The following is an 18,508-nucleotide window of genomic DNA, read 5'->3' on the forward strand; positions in this document are numbered from 1 at the left end:
TTCATCTGTCTTTTGCCTTTCTACTGGCATCATCTTGCATATGATCTTTATTTTAAAAAATTCATTGTTATTTTATTTTCATAGAGATCCACATTTCCCCCCACTTTGAGAAAGCAAGAAAAACAAAACCCTTTTACAAACATACATAGTCAAGTTAAACAGATTTTTACATTGGCCACCCAAAAACCAAGCTGTTTCATTGGGGACTGATTATTTCACCTGTCCACCAGGAGGTGAGGAGTGCATTTCATCAGTGCTCTGGAATTGTGATTGATTATAATCATCAGAACTCCTAAATCTGTCAAAGCTACTGTCTTTACAATATCGCCATCCTCGTCTAAATCGTTCTGGTTCTGTTCTGTTCACTCTACATCAGTCTTACTGGGTTTCTCCCCTTTATTTTTTCTTTCAGCACAATAGAATTCCGTCCCCTCTGTATACCATAACTTGTTCAACAACAGATGGACATCTCCTCAGTTTCCAATTCTTTTCCATCACAAAAAAAGAGATGCGGTAAATCTTTCTGTACGTGTGAGTCCTTTTCTTCTTTGATCTTTTTGAGATACAAATTTAGTAGTGCTATTGCTGGATTAAAAGGTGTAGGCAATTTAACAGCTCCTAAGGCAATATTTAAAGAGAGTTCCTTCTCTGTATCAGTAGGCACTGAACAATCTTCTTTCCTTTTATCTAATCATTCATTCTTCATTTAATAATTCATTTGCTGGCACAAAGGCTTATGTTCCTGTAACACTTGAAGGATATGCAAAAAGCCTTCTTTATAATAGCCCTTTGAGGGGGAGTGTACAGGTATCAATATGCCCACTTTACAGCAAGGGGACAGAGGCTCTGAGAAGCTAAGTAATTTACCCACAGTAACAAACCCAATCTCCCATTTGTTAAATTACGGGGCCTCTCGCTCTCCTCCTAATTGAGGTCTCTTAAGAGAGGCTTACCTTCTGTCATATTACAGGCCTAATAACAATAACTATGCTATATATAAATGTCAGCCATAAGGTTTTCAAAACACTGAATTTGCTGCTTCTTCACACCGACCCCACGAGGTAGGTTCTACTGGTATTCTACAGAGGAGAAAGCCAGGACTCGGTGGTGTTATAAATGACTTGCCATTAGTAAGGATCAGGGGTGGGATTCCTACAACGCTCTCTCCATTGTACCAAAATGCCTCTCAGCTTGAGAGGCTGGTTTGCCTCCGGCCACTGTTGCCTCGCCTCCATCAGTCTTTGCTATGTTCCCCAAGGATATGGAAGAGAGATGTAGGTGACTTGATGGGGTTAAGCAAGATCTGAAGAGGAGCTCTGTTTTTGGACCCACTCCCTAATCAACTGGTGAGCAATGGCCACCTTGGGAGGTAACCAGAAGGGGATGGAGCCATCCTGCTGAGGGGCAGGTGGTCCTTTCTTCCTGAGAGCGGTGACCACCTCCTCCAGGCTGAACCAGCCTGCCGCCTCAAGCTCCTGGGAGTTCACGTGGATCTGGGAGACAAAAGAAATAAAGAAAGATGCTATGAATTTTCTGAGTGTGTGATAGCAATATGTTTAGGTTCTATTTGCCTAGGCAATCTTAGGTTAGAAATGTCCCTCATTTTCTTCCTCCAGCTCTTAGAATAACTAGGTTTTTTTTTTCAAGACTCAATTTAAGGGCTATTTCCTACATAGGTCTTTCTTGATAGTGACGTCCTCTCTCCCTCAAAAGAAAACCTTATTTACTTTGTATTTATTTATATTTAATTATCTGTGCATGTGTTGTTTCTCTAAATTTCTCCACTAAGAGAATGTAAAGTCCTTGAAGACAGAGACCAGTACTTACATGGTACTTGAAATATAGTAGGACCTTGATAAATGCTTATTGAATTAATGAATTTTGGTAATGTAGGGAACACGGGAAAGGAGAAGTCCCACCACTGTGCGGCTCTATGCCTATCTGTGACTTAGTTGACAAAAGTCCCACAAAATTGCACGAGGAACAAAATTTAAATAAAAGAGCTTCAACGATTTCTCCAGGGTCACCCAGTTGATAATTGTTCAATCAGTCAACACGTATCAGAAGTAGGATTCAGATGCAGTTTGTTCTGCCTGCTACCCTTTGTTGAAGCTGGGTTGGAGAGTGTCAGTTCTCACCTGTTGTCTCTTTCCAGGTAGGAAAGGTGAGAAAATGGTTTTCAAACAGGTCTTATGGAGAACAGTATCCTGAACCTGCTGCCTGGTCGGGATAGATTAAAAAATCTCATTGGAGTGGGAGAGTCTCAGAGGTCGGGGAACAAACAAATGAAGCGCACTAGAAAGTGAGCTCTTCTAGCTAGCAATGTTGGCACCTTAAAGCTTGAAAAGGGCTTTACAAATACTATCTCATTTGCTCTTCACAACAATCCAGAGAAGAGAAGCAGGTGCTACTCTTATCCCCATTTTACAGAAGAGGAAACTGAGGCAGAAAGAGGCTTGTTTAGGATCCCATAGCCCAGTAGGTGTTTGATGCTTTCTCATTCCAGGTCCGGGGCTCTCTCCCTGGCATAGTTGGACAGTATATGGGATGGTATCTTTTGTCTTACAAGAAGCTTATTAGCCTTCGTGGCCCCCAAGGAAGGCGGAACACAGATCACTCTAGACCCTGAACCCCAAACATCAGAGTGCCTTTGGCAAGCAGAGACCAGATGACTTCATTTGGGTTGAGTCATGAGACGCCAAGGAATTTCAACAGGTGGAGATAATCCAGGCAGAGTATGTTAGGGACTCGGCAGAAGGGGTTCCTATCCTGGGCCGCAGACTAGAATAGATCAAAGCTTCTCAGACTGTGACTCATGGCCATAACTGAACGGAGGGGGGTCATAAAAATTTGTCCCCAATACAAGGTTTCTGAATGAAGTGCCCCCAAATTAATTCTAAATCAAATGCACAATGAATCTAAGAAACACCTTGGACTGGTTGTGCATTTGATTTTGAATTAATGGCAGCACTTGCCCATATTGCATCCCACAACGTCTCTGCAGCCTTGATTCTGATTCATGCGCATTTTGCACTGTGCATGCACAAACACTGCCAGAAACCCCTTGGTTCAGATTTAAGATGGGATTGCATTAAAAAAATTTAAGCCCTGGGCAAGTTCCTGATCCTGGACAAGTCACTTAACCCCAATTAACCCAGGAGGAAAAAAAAAAAGTTTAAGAAGCCTTAAACTAGATGATCTCTGAAGCTGGCTGTGATTCTAAAAGTCTATGATACCAGGACAAAAGTCTCTAACGATGGAAGTCCTTTGTCTTGACTTGGCCAATAAAGTCAAATTTGGTATCAAGAAAAAGAAACAGCATCAGGGTTAAGGTGTGTGTATGAGGAAGGAGCCAGGAAGCTAAATATCTGTCTTTTATGGAGACAAGTATGTATATATACATGCACACACACACACACATATATATATATATGTGTATATATAATAATAATGATAATTATTATTATTATTAAAGAGTATTAAAGAAGTATTAAAGAGTAAGAAGGCTGGATTTGAACTCAGGACACTTCTATTGGAATCTCTGTAATCCTGGGCAAGTCACTTAATTTTTCTCACTTGTACAGAGTGAGTTTTACAAATGGGCATCCTCGTGGACAAATGAGATGATGGCAAATCTCAAAGTGCTCCATCAATGCTAGTTGCAGTTATTTCAAACTCAAAGTTCCAAACCCAATTACTCTCCAAATCTCTTTTTTTTTCTCCAACAGATTGTAAGCTCTTTACGGAGTCACATTTTATATCTCATTGGGCATATTGAAGGAACCCAGTGTAACAACTGGCGGGTTGTGTGTTGGAATCACATGGAGAGGTGGGCAGAGGAAGGCTCACCTCAGTCTGCCCCGGCCCCACAGTAGCATGGCAGGCGATCATGAGCGTGCCATTAGGGAAGGGCCAGTGCTGGGACGCCGAGTACCGCAGGCTCTCCACCTCCAGCCCCACCTCTTCAGCCACCTCTCGCCGGACACTCTCCTCCACGGTCTCACCTAGAAGCACTCGGGTTAGTTTGGGAGAGCCCTGCAGCGGGGAGAGTGATTCGGGGAGCCTGTATGTGGGAGACAGAGGGTCTGGCACTGGGCACTGGGGTTCCAACTGAGTCATTCAGGGAGCTGAGTCACAGCTGGCAGCTCAGTACCCCCCCAGATGTGGAGCGTGGATGTTATGACGGGGTGAAGGGGGCAAACTAAGGCAAGGAATAGAAGCCAAAAGGTGGCCGGGACTCTTGCCCATCAGGTGTCTGGTATATAACAGGGAGACACCAGAGGCTTCTCAAGGGATATTGGGCATGCTCAAAAGTTCAAGCTTTCAGACAACGGGATACAAAGAAATAGCCAGAGGGACAGAATTCCCTGTGACCAGTGTCTGTATCTGAAGGCTCCTTACCCATATCACAGAATCCGGACAGGGCACTGTACATCCCCTTAGGGAAGGAGCTCTGGCGGACAAGCAGGCATCGGGCCCCATCGGACACCAGGGTGATCACCACAGGGGACATCTAGGGAAGAGCAAGGCATCAGGGGCTGCCACCTGGACCATCCCAGTCCCCAGCGCAATGCTCACCTGAGGGTAGTGGGTCATCTTACTAGAGGGGCACACGCGCTTGCTGCCAGCCACATTCTTCTGGGTGGGCTGCCCACTTTTGCTACAAAACTGATGGCACTCATGCCAGTGGAGAAGGGAATGAGCCTGAGCAAACACAAAAACAAACTTGGGTCACTCCATGAACAGCCCAGTCTCTCAAGCACTTCCAAGAAAGCATAGCTCCCTGCCAAGTGACTCCTGCCCACTTTGGCCTCTGGAAAGTGATAGGATCACAGGGTTAGAGCCGGAAAGGACCAGAGTGGGAGAGAGCATTTCCTCAGACTCATTTTTTTTTTTACCAGTAAGGAAAAGAGTCACCTAAAGCTGCTCAATCAATAAGCATCAGTCAGGATTTGAATCCAAAGTGTGCATTTTTTCCGTTGCAGTGTGAAGGAAAAGACCTGATAATGTTCCTCTGATAGTTCAGCCTCAATAAAAAGTCTATGACTTTTTTTTTGCATCTAAAAATAACCCAAAGTTACCAGATAAGGCTGGTTCTGATTCAAATGTCTTTAGTTGTTCATTTAATTTCTGACCTCTGTTCTCTGTTCAGATTTTCCACGGCAATGTAGAGGGCCCTTCAGATGAAGGCTTACAGACACTGAGCATCCTTTACTTCCATTGTATGGGAGCTGCTTTCCCATCCACACATGCCCCGCCCATTTATTACTTAGTAGCCACCCCCTCAGGGAGCTGCTTGGGGTACGTGTGCATGATCACACAGCTAATGAATGTCAGGGGTCAGATTCAAATTTCTGGGCTCTCTCCCCTCCCCCACATTGAGCTGCCTCAGTAATATCCATGCGCTTCATGAGTCCAGAACCAAACCTTAGCAATAGCCATTCCCAAGATCATGGGCTCTTTGGTTTTAGGGCACTTTCTTAACACACAAGAGATCCAGAGGGAAGCTTGCTTATCTGAAAGGTCACGTAATGAGTATATGTGTACATGTTTATGTACCTATGTCTATGCCTTGTTTATCAACTAGCAATTTATCTGTCGTCTAATATATAGATTTTATACAATACATCTAGGTATATATATATATACACACACACACATGCATCTGTATACATACTATGTACACATGTGTACACACATATTTTGTTCTCAAAACAACATATAGGTATACACACATGTATACACACACATAAGATTCTGTATAGATATACATGTGTGTGTGAAATGCCCAGTGAGTTTCTGACACTCTCTTTATATGAGTGTCTGTCTCTCTATATATGTATGTATATACAGCCATGCATATACATATGTGTATACATCTCTATATTCATAGACATATGTATATAAGTGGGCAAGAATCATTCAGAGTGGGAGTATTGGCAGGGAGTTGACATTTTTCTTTGAATTTCTGGAGAAATTTATCTAGGTAATGTTGCAGATCCCCCCCACATATATGTATATACATGCATGTATGTGTATATATGTATGTATATATATATATACATACATATATACACACATATATTGACACTGAAGTAAGATGGAATAGAAAGGAAGAAAGAGAAAAAGAGAGAGAAAAAGAAAGGAAGGAAGAAAGGAAGCAACAGAAAGAAAGAAAGAAAGAAAGAAAGAAAGAAAGAAAGAAAGAAAGAAAGAAAGAAAGAAAGAAAGAAGGAAGGAAGGAAGGAAGGAAGGAAGGAAGGAAGGAAGGAAGGAAGGAAGGAAGGAAGGAAGGAAGGAAGGAAGGAAGGAAGGAAGGAAGGAAGAAGGAAGGAAAGAAAGAAAGAGAGAGAGAAAGAGAGAAAGAAAGAAAGAAAGAATGAATGAATGAAAGAAAGAAAGAAAGGAAGGAAGGAAGGAAGGAAGGAAGGAAGGAAGGAAGGAAGAAAGAAAGAAAGGAAGGAAGAAAGGAAGGAAGGAAGGAAGGAAAGGAAAGGAGGGAGGAGGGAGGGAGGAAGGAAGGAAGAAAGAAAGAAAGGAAGGAAGGAAGAAAGAAGGAAGAAAGAAAAGAGAAGGGGAAGGGAGGAAGAAGGAAGGGAGGAGAGAAGGAAGGGAGAGAAAGTGGGCAGGCATATCACACAAATTTGGGAACTTTTCTGAAATTACTACCTATCATCCACACCATCTGTGAACCCTTGTTTCCAGCATGATGGGATGTGATCAGACCTACGGATCAAGTCTTTTAGTTACTTACACTTAAAAGGAGTTTCCTAAATGGGATTCAGGGCTGCCAGGTAGTGAAGTAAGATAAAGTACTGGGCCTGGAGTCTGGTAGAATCATCTTGCTGAGTTCCAACCTGATCTCAGACACTAGCTGTGTGAGTCTGGGCAAGTCACTGAACCTGTTTGCCTCAGTTTCCTGATCCGTAAAATGAGCTGGAGAAGGAAATGGCAAACCATTCCAGTATCTTTACCAAGAAAACCCACTAAAAAACAAAGAGACTGAACCATAACATCAAAAATGAGATGTAAAGAAATGAGGGAGGAAAGTCTGCAGCTCAGGAGTGACATTTACAAAATACAAAGGTGGGAGAGGTGTGTAAATGCCTGTGACTGAGTCAGTCATCTTGTGTTACAGGGATACTCAGTGAGGTTCACAGATTTTATCCTCAAGTTCTTTCTGTTCTTTGGTGAAAATCAGGTTTCGTTAACCTGGTGCAAGTCTTATTTGTTATCCAAACCAGATATAGCTGCTGGAAAGTCCAGCCCAGCCTGGCCTGCCTTGCTTCTCTGGGGGACAGAATGAGCAGTCTCCATGTAGCTCAGGTTCTCTTTTTGAAAAGGTCTGTGGGAAGTCCTCGACCTGCAGGTAAGAGATCAAACACTGGCTGCCTCCTACATACACCCACACACCTCTGCCTGGGTACACACACATCCCTCCCCAAGCAACATATGCCCTAGAAAAGGGAGAAAGCGAGCATCTACCGTGGAGATCAAGGAAGCATCTTTCTCATTCAGCTGAACAGAGCCTTTCTTAGCTCAGTAAAGGAACCCTGGAGCTGAGTTTCCATTTCAGATTTCTGCAAAGAACCTAAGAGAAAAATGAAAGACAAAATAATGATTGAAAATCATTGAAAATATAAAGGCCCCTGATTCTATTCTAACAGAATGTTTCTAAACTGGAAATTAAACTGGAATTATGTAAGAAACTGCCTGCTCATATTTTTTGACTTAACCATCTCACTACTGAGCATGGAGCCCTAAAAAAGTTATTAACAGTAAAAAAAATTGCATAATACTAAGCATTTATAGTACTGAATTAAGGTTTGCAAAGCACTTTACAAATATTGTTTGTTTATTCTCACAATGATCCTGAAAGTGCTCTCATTTCCCTTACTTTATAGATGAGGAAACTGAGAGAGGGTCACACAGCTAGTAAAAGTCTCCGGTCATATAATTACCAAAAATATTCATAGAAGCTCTCTTCTCAGGGCCAAAAAAAAAAAAAAAAAAAAAAAAAAAAAAAAAAAAAAAAAAGACCTTGAAGGGATGTCCAATCGATTGAGAAATAAAGTCTGGTATGTGTTTGTGATGGAATATTGTTGTTCTTGGGATATGATGAGTAGGATGCTCTCAGAAAAACAAACAAACCAAGGTGGAAAGTCCTCCATGAACTCAAAGTGAAATGTACTGTATACAAAGCAATGTTCTGGGATGACCAGCTGTAAATGACTTGGCTGTTCTTTAGTAATACAATCATCCATGACTGTTCTGAAGGAATAGTCCTTATCCTTATCCAGAGAAGGAACTGATTGTATCTGAATACAGACTGAAGCATTCTCTCTTTTTTAACTTAATTATTCTTGAGGGTTTTTATTTTCATTAAGGTGGGAGATCTATGTTTTCTTTCACAACTGACTTATGGAAATGTTTTGCATAATTTCACATGTGGTTTCTTAATTGTGGATAGGGATAAGGGAGAAAACCTAGAACTCAAAAAAAATTAAAAACAAAAGTAAAAAATAATTGTCTTGAATGTAACTGGGGAAAAATGTTAAATAAATATATCACATTAAAAAAAAAAGTCTCAGATTAGATTTTAACTTAGGTTTTCCTGATTCTAGGGCCAGCCCACTTATCTATTGTACCACCTAGCTACCAATGAGTTCATGTAATCATTTATATGTAATAATCATTTATATCATAAAGTGACATGTAAACTATAGATATGTATCCATATCTCATATATAAAATTATAAGTATGTGTGTAAGGGACCTGATTATAGGAAGTGTTAAATAAATTGAATCTAAAACATACAAAAAATAAAAAACAAAGTATTGCTCATCAATTCAAACATTTATAAAGTACCTACTGGAACAGAGATACAATGGCAAAAATATTTTCATGGAGAAATTTACCATGTATAGAGACACAGATAAAATAGATAGACAGACTCGATACAAAGTTGATATAGGATAATACGAAGGAAATACAGGAAACAGAAAGCATTAACCCCTGGGAGAGTGGGGTGTCAGAAAAAGTCTCCTGTAGAAAGCGACACATAACTTGTTATGTTCTGAAGAGAGCTGGGGAGTCTAAGAAACAGAGGAGAGGAGGAAGAACCTTTCAGACATGGTGGACAGGGAATATCAAGCACAGGGGAATGGCTGATCCAATTATGACAAGTAAACATAATGGACTAAATTATTTAGGGACCATGAATATGAACAACCCAGAAAAACATGGGAAGATGTGTATGAACTGATGCAGAGAAAAGAAAGGAGATCCTAGAATAATATATATGGCAATGTAGGTGAAGATAATATACAATAATGTAGGTGAAGACTGAGTAGTACAATAATACATTTTGATTCAAGATGCCTTATGCTGGAGAGAGTGCCCTCCTCTTAGGAGAAGATGGTAGATTATGGTCAGTCAGCCAATTAGCCAATAAACATTGATTAAGTGCCTTCTGTGTGCTAGGCACTGTATAAAGTGCTGCATGTGGAATTTGGGACAATCCATTAACTCTTACATCAGATGGTTTTGCTTAGTTATTTTTTGTTGTTGTTGTAAGGGAAAGAACATGAGGAGGAAGGGTTATGGGGAAGTGACCGTGCCTCAACAAAATGCCTCACTTAAACATTACAAAAGTAAAAACACCCAGAAAAAATCCCTCTCCAGTTAATGGACATACAAAGTATTATGAGCCTGGGAAGAATATTTTGATTGGATAGAATGGGATTTCCTTCAAGTCTCCAGCTGCCCCCCTCTCTAAAATCTTGACTTTATGAGTTAGTCTATTCAGGAGTGAGACTGGACTGATATTCAGTGGAAGTACAGAGGGAAAAAATACTAAACTTTGTGTCAAAAGCCCAAGGTTCAAATCCTGACTCAGACAACTACTTAGGCAAGTCGGTTAACTTCCTCGACCTCAGTTGACTTGTTTGTAAAATGAAAGAGATGGGCTAGCTGGCCTTGGGGTCCTTTTCAGCCTTAGATCTATGACATGAAAAAGTCTCAAACAGTTCTCCAAAAGGGATTGAATGGTCTGCTCAGGCATGGGTTGGGTTGCCCCTCACAATGGATCTCCAAGCAAAGGCTGAACATCTGAGGATGATGTTAAGGGGTTTATCAGTTTAGGTAGAGACTGGATGGTCTCCAAGGCCCCTTCTAACAGTGAGATCAGGGCTGCCTCAGGGTTTTAGGATCCCCTTCATTCCAGGGCAGCAAGGACCAATGAGCACCCTAACCTGAGGGGTTTCCCAGGCCCAGATCCAGGGCAAACCAGGCTTCCAGCTGGTCTGAGCAGCCAATCAGGACTGATTGTTCTATCTTCTGTGCGTCCTGTCCAAACTTGCCTAGGAATCTTTCCAAATCTAGAAAAAAACAGAAAAAAAAGAGGAAGAGAAAAGAACAAGAGAAAGAATTAAACCATCATAACTGTAGGAAGCTAGCAGGAGTTCTATTTCCTAAACTAGAAAAAACTGTACTTGGGGTGACTGCGTTTGAGACCTGGATCTGTCATCAACCGTGTCTTTGAACAAATTAACTCCCTCTCAGTCTCTATTTTCTCATTTATAAAAATCCAAGGTTCCTCCTCACTAATATTCCATGAACTCAGGAAAATAATTTGGACTCTGCTATGGAAAAATGAAATTCCACTGTTTCACTTACTGCTGAAAAGGTGATGGTAGAAAGGGATGCTGTAGGGGGACTCTGGTTCAGTTATGGATGGATTTGACAATCTCTGAGACTCCTTCTAAGTTAAGAGTCTATAATCCTACTCTACTTTCTTATCATGGGGGAAAAAGGTGTTTTCCCAAGGGGAATTTTAATAGGAAATAGGAAAATTTAGGAATTTTTATTCCTAAAAATAGGAATTCCCTATTTTTAATAGGGAATATTAACCACTATTATTTATGTTTTATAGTAAGCACAAAACTTACTATGTGCCAGACACTGAGCTAAATGTTTTATTAATATGATCTCATTTGATCCTTACAATAATCCTGAAAGGTGGATGCTATTATTATTCCAGTTTTACAGCTGAGGAAATTGAGGGCAGGCAGGTTAGGTGATTTGTACAGAATCACAAAGCTAGTATGTGCCCGAGGTGAGATTTGAATTCTAAGCTTTTAAATCCTGCACTGCTAGCTGCCTTGGATGCAAAAAACCACACTCTGAAAACTAGTGGCCTTAGAAATAAGGTCTCTTGGAGAAGGGCAAAGAGATAGGATTTGGAATCAGATGGAACCCTAAGTTGGACATTCACTAGCTGTTTAATGTTGAACCACTCTCCCTCTCCAGGCTTTAACTTCTCCATCTCAACTGAATTAAAAGCAGATCTGAATTTTGCCATCCCATGAATCATAAAAATCTGGCCTCCAGATCTCCTCACTGCTTGTGTTAATATAAAGGGAAGGGGGTCTCCTTTGAGGCCCTGATCAGCACAAGCCCAGCATGGCATGCAGGGAGATAACTCACCCTTCCCTGTTCTGTACTGAGTCTCAGCAGAGAGTCTGGTGATTTTCTACCAGTCTCTAATATTCTCCACTGTTAAAAACAGCACTATCCCCACTCCCCAATATCTGGGACCCCACTATTTCACTGTATACACTGGTGAGTGTCAGATTTTCACATATATCTTTTATATGAGCTTGCAAATTTCAGGGAGAATGAGAGGATTCTCAGTCCTGGTTTTGTAAGATCTCTAGGTTTCTCCCAACATTTCTATCACACACACACACACACACACACACACACACACACACACACACACACACACACACACAAATGTAGTCTGGACACTTGCTGCTTTGCTCTATTGCTTATATCACCCAGAAGTCTTTGGTGGAGAACTTGGGAGATCCTGAAGATTTTCTCCTCAGAGACCTGAAGGAAATGCATAGACATCTCTGGGTATGAGAATGCTGTGAGTGAAGATCCAGTAAAAAGGAATAAATCCTTGGCTAAAGGTGAGTTACAAACCATTCATACCAACAGCATAATATTTTCCCTCTCAAAAAATAGGATCCACAGCATTTCATATTTTCTCCAAATTTTCAACATTTTCATTTAAATTCCATTGAGTTCCAAATTCTATCCCTTCCTCCTTTTCCCCCTTCCCAAGAGGGCAAGCAATCAGATATAGGTTATATGTGCATTTCACATTTTTAAAAAAATGCAAATTGATACTGATTTATATAGAAATAAGGGAAATATAGGTGAGTACTTGGGAATCACTACTCTAGGAACCTCATCATCATCATTAACATTGACTGAGGACCCTATTAAGTACATCTAAAATCATTAATAAATCAACAGGTATTTATTAAGCACCTACTGTGTGCCAGGCATTGTCTCTGAGAATAAGACAAAAAAAAAGTTCCTGCCTTCACGGAGTTTATATTCTTTTGGGGAAAACAATCATTATGGATGGGATGAACTGTCATAAGCCTACAACTTAGGGTTCAATTGTTTTAGAAATCCACAAAGATTCAACACTTGTTGGCAGCCCTCTAATGACAATGTACTCAGATTTGTGGCCAGTTGGGCCTCTTTAGGCTTACCTGAAGCCCCAAATGGAGGGACCAGGTACCTGTTCCCAGACTTCTGTAGCAAAGGGGCCAGGCTATGGAAAAGGTAAAACATTCCTGAACTTTGGGCTTTTCGACATATGTCATCATCTTCTTTAAGTTCGAACAGGTACCTGCCGTTGGGACAGAGATGCGTCATTATGAGACCTAATCCAGCTCCATGCACAGTGCTAGTTATGAAGGTGACTCTTAGGGTCATCAGTCAGCTAATATCTACGAAGGCTACATTTAAGGGCCCATCCCCGAAGGGTTTCTGAATGGAAGGAACCAGCAGGGTTTGTGGCAGTGAACAGCCACAGGGCAGATTCCAAAGCAGAGAGGTGAGGGTCAATATGGTACTGCTCACTCCAGAGATGTACTGACTACCATGAGTTCAGTAGCAGCCGACTTTGGTTGGAGGATGAATAACTCTTCATGTGCTTCAGAGAAAACAGAGCCAGAGGGAGCTTAGGGAAACCCTCTATGGGGCTCATACTTCCATTTTTACTTTGTTGAGTGCTAAAGGTTGAATTTGGATTGAATTCTTATTAAGTATATTTATTTGTCTTTGTTTCGTGGGCTGCTATGGCCAGCCTGCTGCTGCTGAGTCTCTCTGGACTGAGCTAGACTCTCTGGTCCCTCTGAAGCAGCTGGAATGCTATTAGAACACTCTCCAGCTCTTCAAATCTGCCTTGGTCAGTGTCCCACTGGCCCAGCCTTTCCATTAAATCTAACAAGTGTTTAGGAAGTGCTACTATTTGGCTAAGTGATAAAGATACAGTGATGAAAGAAAAAGAGAAGTAGGGAGAGGGGAAAGAAAGAGAGAAAGGAAGGAAGAGGGAAGGAAAAAAGAAAGGGAGGAAAGAAAGGAGGGATGAAAGGAAGGAAAAAGTGAGGGAAGGAGAGAAGAAGGAAGGAAAGAAGGAAAGGAAAAAGGAAAAAAGAAAGGGAAGAAAGAAAGAAGGAAAGGAAAGAAAAAATGAGGGAGGGAGAAAGGAGGGAGAAAAGAAAGAAGGGAAAAATGAGAGGAGAGAGGGAGGGAGTGAGGAAGGAAGGAGAGAAGGAAAGAGGGAAGGAAAGAGGGAAGGAAGGAGGGAAGGAAAGAGGGAAGGAAGGAGGGAGATAGGAAGAAAAGAAGGAAGGAAAGAGAAAGTAAGAAAGGGGAGGAGGAAGAAAGGAAGGAAGTGAGAGAAGAAAGGAGAAAGGAGGGAAGGAAGGAAGAAAAAGGGAGAAAGGGAAATAGGAACAACTCAGGCCTCAAAAAGCTTATATTTTACAGGAGAATACACTATGTTCACAATAAATTTAAAAAAAATTTCAAGAGCCAAAAACAAAATGTTTGTATTTGGGGTGCTCATGGAAGGTGGCCCCTGAGCTGCCTTTGAAGGAAGCAGGGATTTGAAGAAGTAGGAGTGAAAACCAAAGGATCGTAGATCCAGAGCTGGAGAGACCTTAATGGTCATCTAGTGCAATCTCCTTACTTTGCAGATAAGAAAACCGAGGCCAGAAATGTCTAGTGAGCATTGGACTGAAGTGTGGAAAACTTGAATCCTGCTGCAGGCAAAGACTAGCAGTGAAGCCTCAGTTTCCCCGTTTTGCAGAGGCTCAGGTAGGCTTGCCCAAGTTGCATAAGGAGGGAGTGACAAGGGCAGCTCCCAGGACCACAGAAGGTGTGGCCTTTTCTGCTGGACATCTCAGGGCACCTCCAGCCCACCAGGAGACTTGCTTTTGTTGATGGTTTTCTGGGAAGGCTAGGATCTGTTATCTCTCTGGTATGGAAACTCCACTGGCCGGGGCAAATAAAGAACTCACCATAACTTTTTTGTCTGAAGACGTGTGTCTAGGGCTGAGAGGATATGAGACCTACCTGTGGTCACACAGGAGAAGCAGAAGATAGGACCTGGAATAGAATCTTGTGGACTGCAAGGTTGACCTCTACCTCTTACCCCACGCTGCCCCTCAAAAGTTTATACTGAGACAGGCCCTGGACCTGTGAGAGGTGGCTGGATGGCGAAATGGATAGAACACTTGGCCTGGAGCCAGTAAGATCTGAGTTCAAACCCAGCCTCAGACACTTACTGCTTGTATGACTCTGGGCAAGTCACTGATCGCCTTAGTTTTCTCATCTGTAAAATGAGGGTAATATAACACCTGCCATAAAATGAGTGCTCTATAAATACTAGTCATTAGTATTCTCACAGCAGTATTCTCACTGCAGACTTGCAAAGGCTAAAAAAATGCAAATGGGTATCTTCTCTGGGACTTTAGAATCTTAGAAAGTTGCCTGGTTATACAGCCAGTATGTGCCCCAGGGAGCCCTTGGATTCAGATCTTAGTTTGGAGAACAGTTCTCCATCCAAATTTTAAAGTTTTTTAAAAAACACATTAAAAAAGGGGAACAATCTCTCATGGAGTTGTTAATTTCTTTCCTTTCATTTCAGAGCACATGGGAAGGAAAAGTACCAAAAAAGCTAATATTTTTAATAGCCCATATGAAAATATCAGCATTTTAACCATACCTACTGGTTACAAAAGATTTTATTTTTCTTTTTTTCTTTTTCTAATTATGGGGGCAAGTGAGGGGAGAGAAAATAGCTTTTTGTTCATTGAAACAAATAAAATTAAATCTAGAAAAAAGAAAAAATGAGGATCCAGTAACAAGATGTCTAGGACCTTCTCTCTCCCCTTTCAAGTCACTGGCTCAGTCGGTCACTTCAAAGACTATATGAAACAGATAGGACTTCAGTAATCCCTTCTTTCTTCTTTCAGGCCTCAAGGAAAGCCATTTCAGTCTGTGCTAAGCCCTCCTCAGCCTCAGAGCTCAAAGTCGGACCAAGAACTCACTGACCTTGGGGAATATCCCCTGGCAAAAATTCCAGTCAAATGGACAATTAGCCCACAGGTGTGCAACTGAAAGGCCAGGCCATTTTTAGAACACAAGGAGGTAGTACTGGCTCAGTATCAAGTCCCAGCCTGGGAGTCTTGTTTGTAAAAGAAGAGCTCTTATAGGAGACTAAAAGGCTGGGCCAGAATTTTAGTCACCCAGAGTTTCAAACAGTCCCCAGCACCAGGTGCTGCCCACTGAGACAAGTGCCTGGGGAGAAAGGGAAGACTCGACCCACTGGGGCTTTCCGAATACAAACAGTGGCTGGGAGGCTGAGGGCCTGGAACAAACATCAGCTACCTTTGAAAGGAAGGATGAAGGTCCGCGCCTTGTCCTGGAGACCCCCACAGGAACACAGAACATCAGGCTGTCACTTCATGGGAAGGGGGAGCCTGGAGCGTGGTTCTGGCAGTTCCCAGCCCCTCTTCAGGAGGAGTGGACAGTTAGTGACCCTTTCCTTCATGTCCAATTGTTGTTGTTTAGTTATTTTATAACTGTGTCCAACTCTTTGTGGCCCCATTTGTTTTTTTTTTTTTTTTTTTGGCAATGATACTGGAATGCTTTGCTATTTTTTTCTCCAGCTCATTTTACACAGAAGGGAACAGAAGCTAACAGAATGAAGGGACTTGCCCAGGAAGTGTCTGAAACTGAATTTGAACTCAGGACTCCCTGACTCTGGGTTTGGCACTCCATGGCTCTCTGCACTTTAATTTCCCTATTTTTCCCCTTACACACTCTTATGTTGCCGCCACACTAGCTGTCTTATTCTCCATATACAACATTCCACATCCTTCCTCAGCTCACCATACTTGGGATATTTATGGGTCATGTATTCTCTCTTACTCCTCCCACTAATTACAGTACAGATGATACAGGGGAAAGAACGCAGGACTTGTAAAGGGAAAACCTGGGTTCAAAAACTCTGTTCTTTCCTCCCTTCCCCCTTTTGGAATCCTTCCCTGTTTTTCAGGTGTACCCCCCTATTATCCATGGGGTTATTCTTAATCTTCCTGGCTGCTCCCCCTTCCCTAAATACATTTCTCTGAATTTATGTTTTATGTTTTTAATTTCATCTTCCCTGTGCAAGTTGTAGTGGTGCCCTCCTCCCCCAGGAAGACTAGGAGAAATCCTAGGATTTCTCCTTGAAGGAAGGGGCACATCTGTTTTTGGTTTTGGATTTCCAGGGTGTAGCAAAGAGCTTTGAACAAATGAGTTCAAAAAAATCTGCTCCTATGGCAGCTAATAATAAATTTTCATGTTAAAAGCAGAGATAATTAATTTAATTAAGTTTAATATTTCAACACAGTTGTCATTGAGGATCCCCAAATTTCTCATTTTGCTTCAAGGTTCAGCTCAGTCATTTCGTCAATGAAGTCTTCCCAGATTCTTCCTAAAGTTTCCTTGAACTTATTGCCAGCCCACTCTCACTCCCAAAAGAACAAAAGCCAGTTAAGGACACCTATTTTTGCCAATTTTTTTTTCTTTACCTCTCAGCCTCAAAGTGCTTACGTGTAGGAGTTTGGAAATAAACCTTTGTGTAACTAAATCAGTCCCAGGTCCAGGTCTGATCCCTATGTGCTAGACTCTACAGTTAGAAAGCAGCAATCTTGGTTCTCAAAAATCACAGATTTAGGTCTAAAAGAGGTAGTCTCTGTTCTAAATCTTTCCTTTTCATGGATGAAGAAATAGACGACCAGAGAAATCAAATTATTTCCCTCAAGTCATGTAGGGACTAAATGACAGAGTTTTTGAACCCGGGTTTTCTCTTTACAAGTGCTGAGTTCTTTCCCCTGCACCAGCTGTATTGTAATTAATGGAAGAAGCAAGAGATAATGCATGCACATAAATAAACATGATTTATTGTATCAGCAAACTCGCTCAGCACTTTGCTTGGGAGGCTCTGGGCTAAGCAGGGACTGCTCTTCTTGGTCTTCTGCCAATGGAAACACACCGCTGGGGCCCCAAGCAGGAAAAAAGCAAAGCCGGGGACACTTACCGCATCTTGGCGACATAGGTGGAAAGCTGCCTGCACCCTTGAGGTGTTTTCCAGGAAACTGCTCTCCCCAACAGACACAGAGACATCACCAGGTCCTTTGAAGTGAGAAGGAACGACATTGCATGCAACAGAAAGAAATGAGCCCTCAGGAATAGGGCTATATTTTCATCAAGGACATCTTGAATCATCTGGAGGAGACCATTTAGTACCATTTACAAATATTATCTCACTTAATCCTCACAACAATCCTGGGAGGGGGTTATTATTATTATATATTATTATATCTATTTTACAGGTGGGAAAACTGAGGCAAAAAGAAATTAAAGGCAAAAAGGGGGTAAGGTCATATGAGTGCTGCAAATTAAACATGATGGTGAGACACAGCAAGAAGAGGTACAGTCTCTAGAAAGTCACCCCCATTCATGTAATGCTCCAGAAGCTTCAGCAGCCGGGTCTACATTTCAGCCTTCCAAACAAACTCTGCAAACAGTCCTTCTCCAATCCACCGCTCCCCCGAAATACTTTCATCTGCTCCTTGGGGAGTAGTGCGGCTCGTCCGCCGGGGAGCCGTGAGCCTTGGAGGGCGACGTCTGTGGGCGCTGCTGTGGGACTTTAGCTTAGGCCTGACATCGCCTAGGTTCTGGTACCAAGAAAGTGCCCACCACTCAGGGCTCAGCTACAGGGCGCTGACTCACGGATTCATTTCAGAGTCACTGGGCAAGGGAAGGCAGCCAAGCATTTAATGTGGCTTTGAAATTAAAAGCCACAGAAAATCAAAACAGACCAGTCTGTAGAAACCTGACGGCGTATTAGGACTTTTGTGAAACTGTTACAGGTGTGACATAAAAGGGAGCTGAAAAGGGAGAGGGAGAGAGGAGGTGAAGGTGGGGGTGGGGAGTGTACACGGCCAGAAGGGCATCAAGACAAAGAACGGCAACATAGGGGGCCAGGGCCTCCTCCAAATGGGGAGCCTGAGGGGGCCGGCCAACCAGAAGGAGAGGCCGAGAAGTGAGCATTTAATTCTCCTTCAATACAAAATTTGTATTTTT

The 18,508-nt window shown here is 42.1% G+C and overlaps 1 protein-coding gene across 1 annotated transcript in view; it reads right to left on the reverse strand.

Annotated features, from left to right (window-relative positions):
- Window positions 1-18,508, reverse strand: part of NUDT13 (nudix hydrolase 13) — a 25,049-nt gene continuing 6,541 nt past the window's right edge. Inside the window, 9 exon segments of the mRNA XM_074296861.1 lie at window positions 1-1,493; window positions 3,850-4,004; window positions 4,402-4,513; window positions 4,579-4,704; window positions 7,486-7,520; window positions 7,523-7,591; window positions 10,255-10,380; window positions 12,574-12,713; window positions 17,460-17,554. Coding sequence (XP_074152962.1) covers window positions 1,293-1,493; window positions 3,850-4,004; window positions 4,402-4,513; window positions 4,579-4,704; window positions 7,486-7,520; window positions 7,523-7,591; window positions 10,255-10,380; window positions 12,574-12,713; window positions 17,460-17,554 — 1,059 coding nt within the window. The 3' untranslated portion in view covers window positions 1-1,292.

This window comes from Sminthopsis crassicaudata, chromosome 2 (genome assembly GCF_048593235.1).
Source record: "Sminthopsis crassicaudata isolate SCR6 chromosome 2, ASM4859323v1, whole genome shotgun sequence".
NCBI classification, from domain to species: domain Eukaryota; kingdom Metazoa; phylum Chordata; class Mammalia; order Dasyuromorphia; family Dasyuridae; genus Sminthopsis; species Sminthopsis crassicaudata.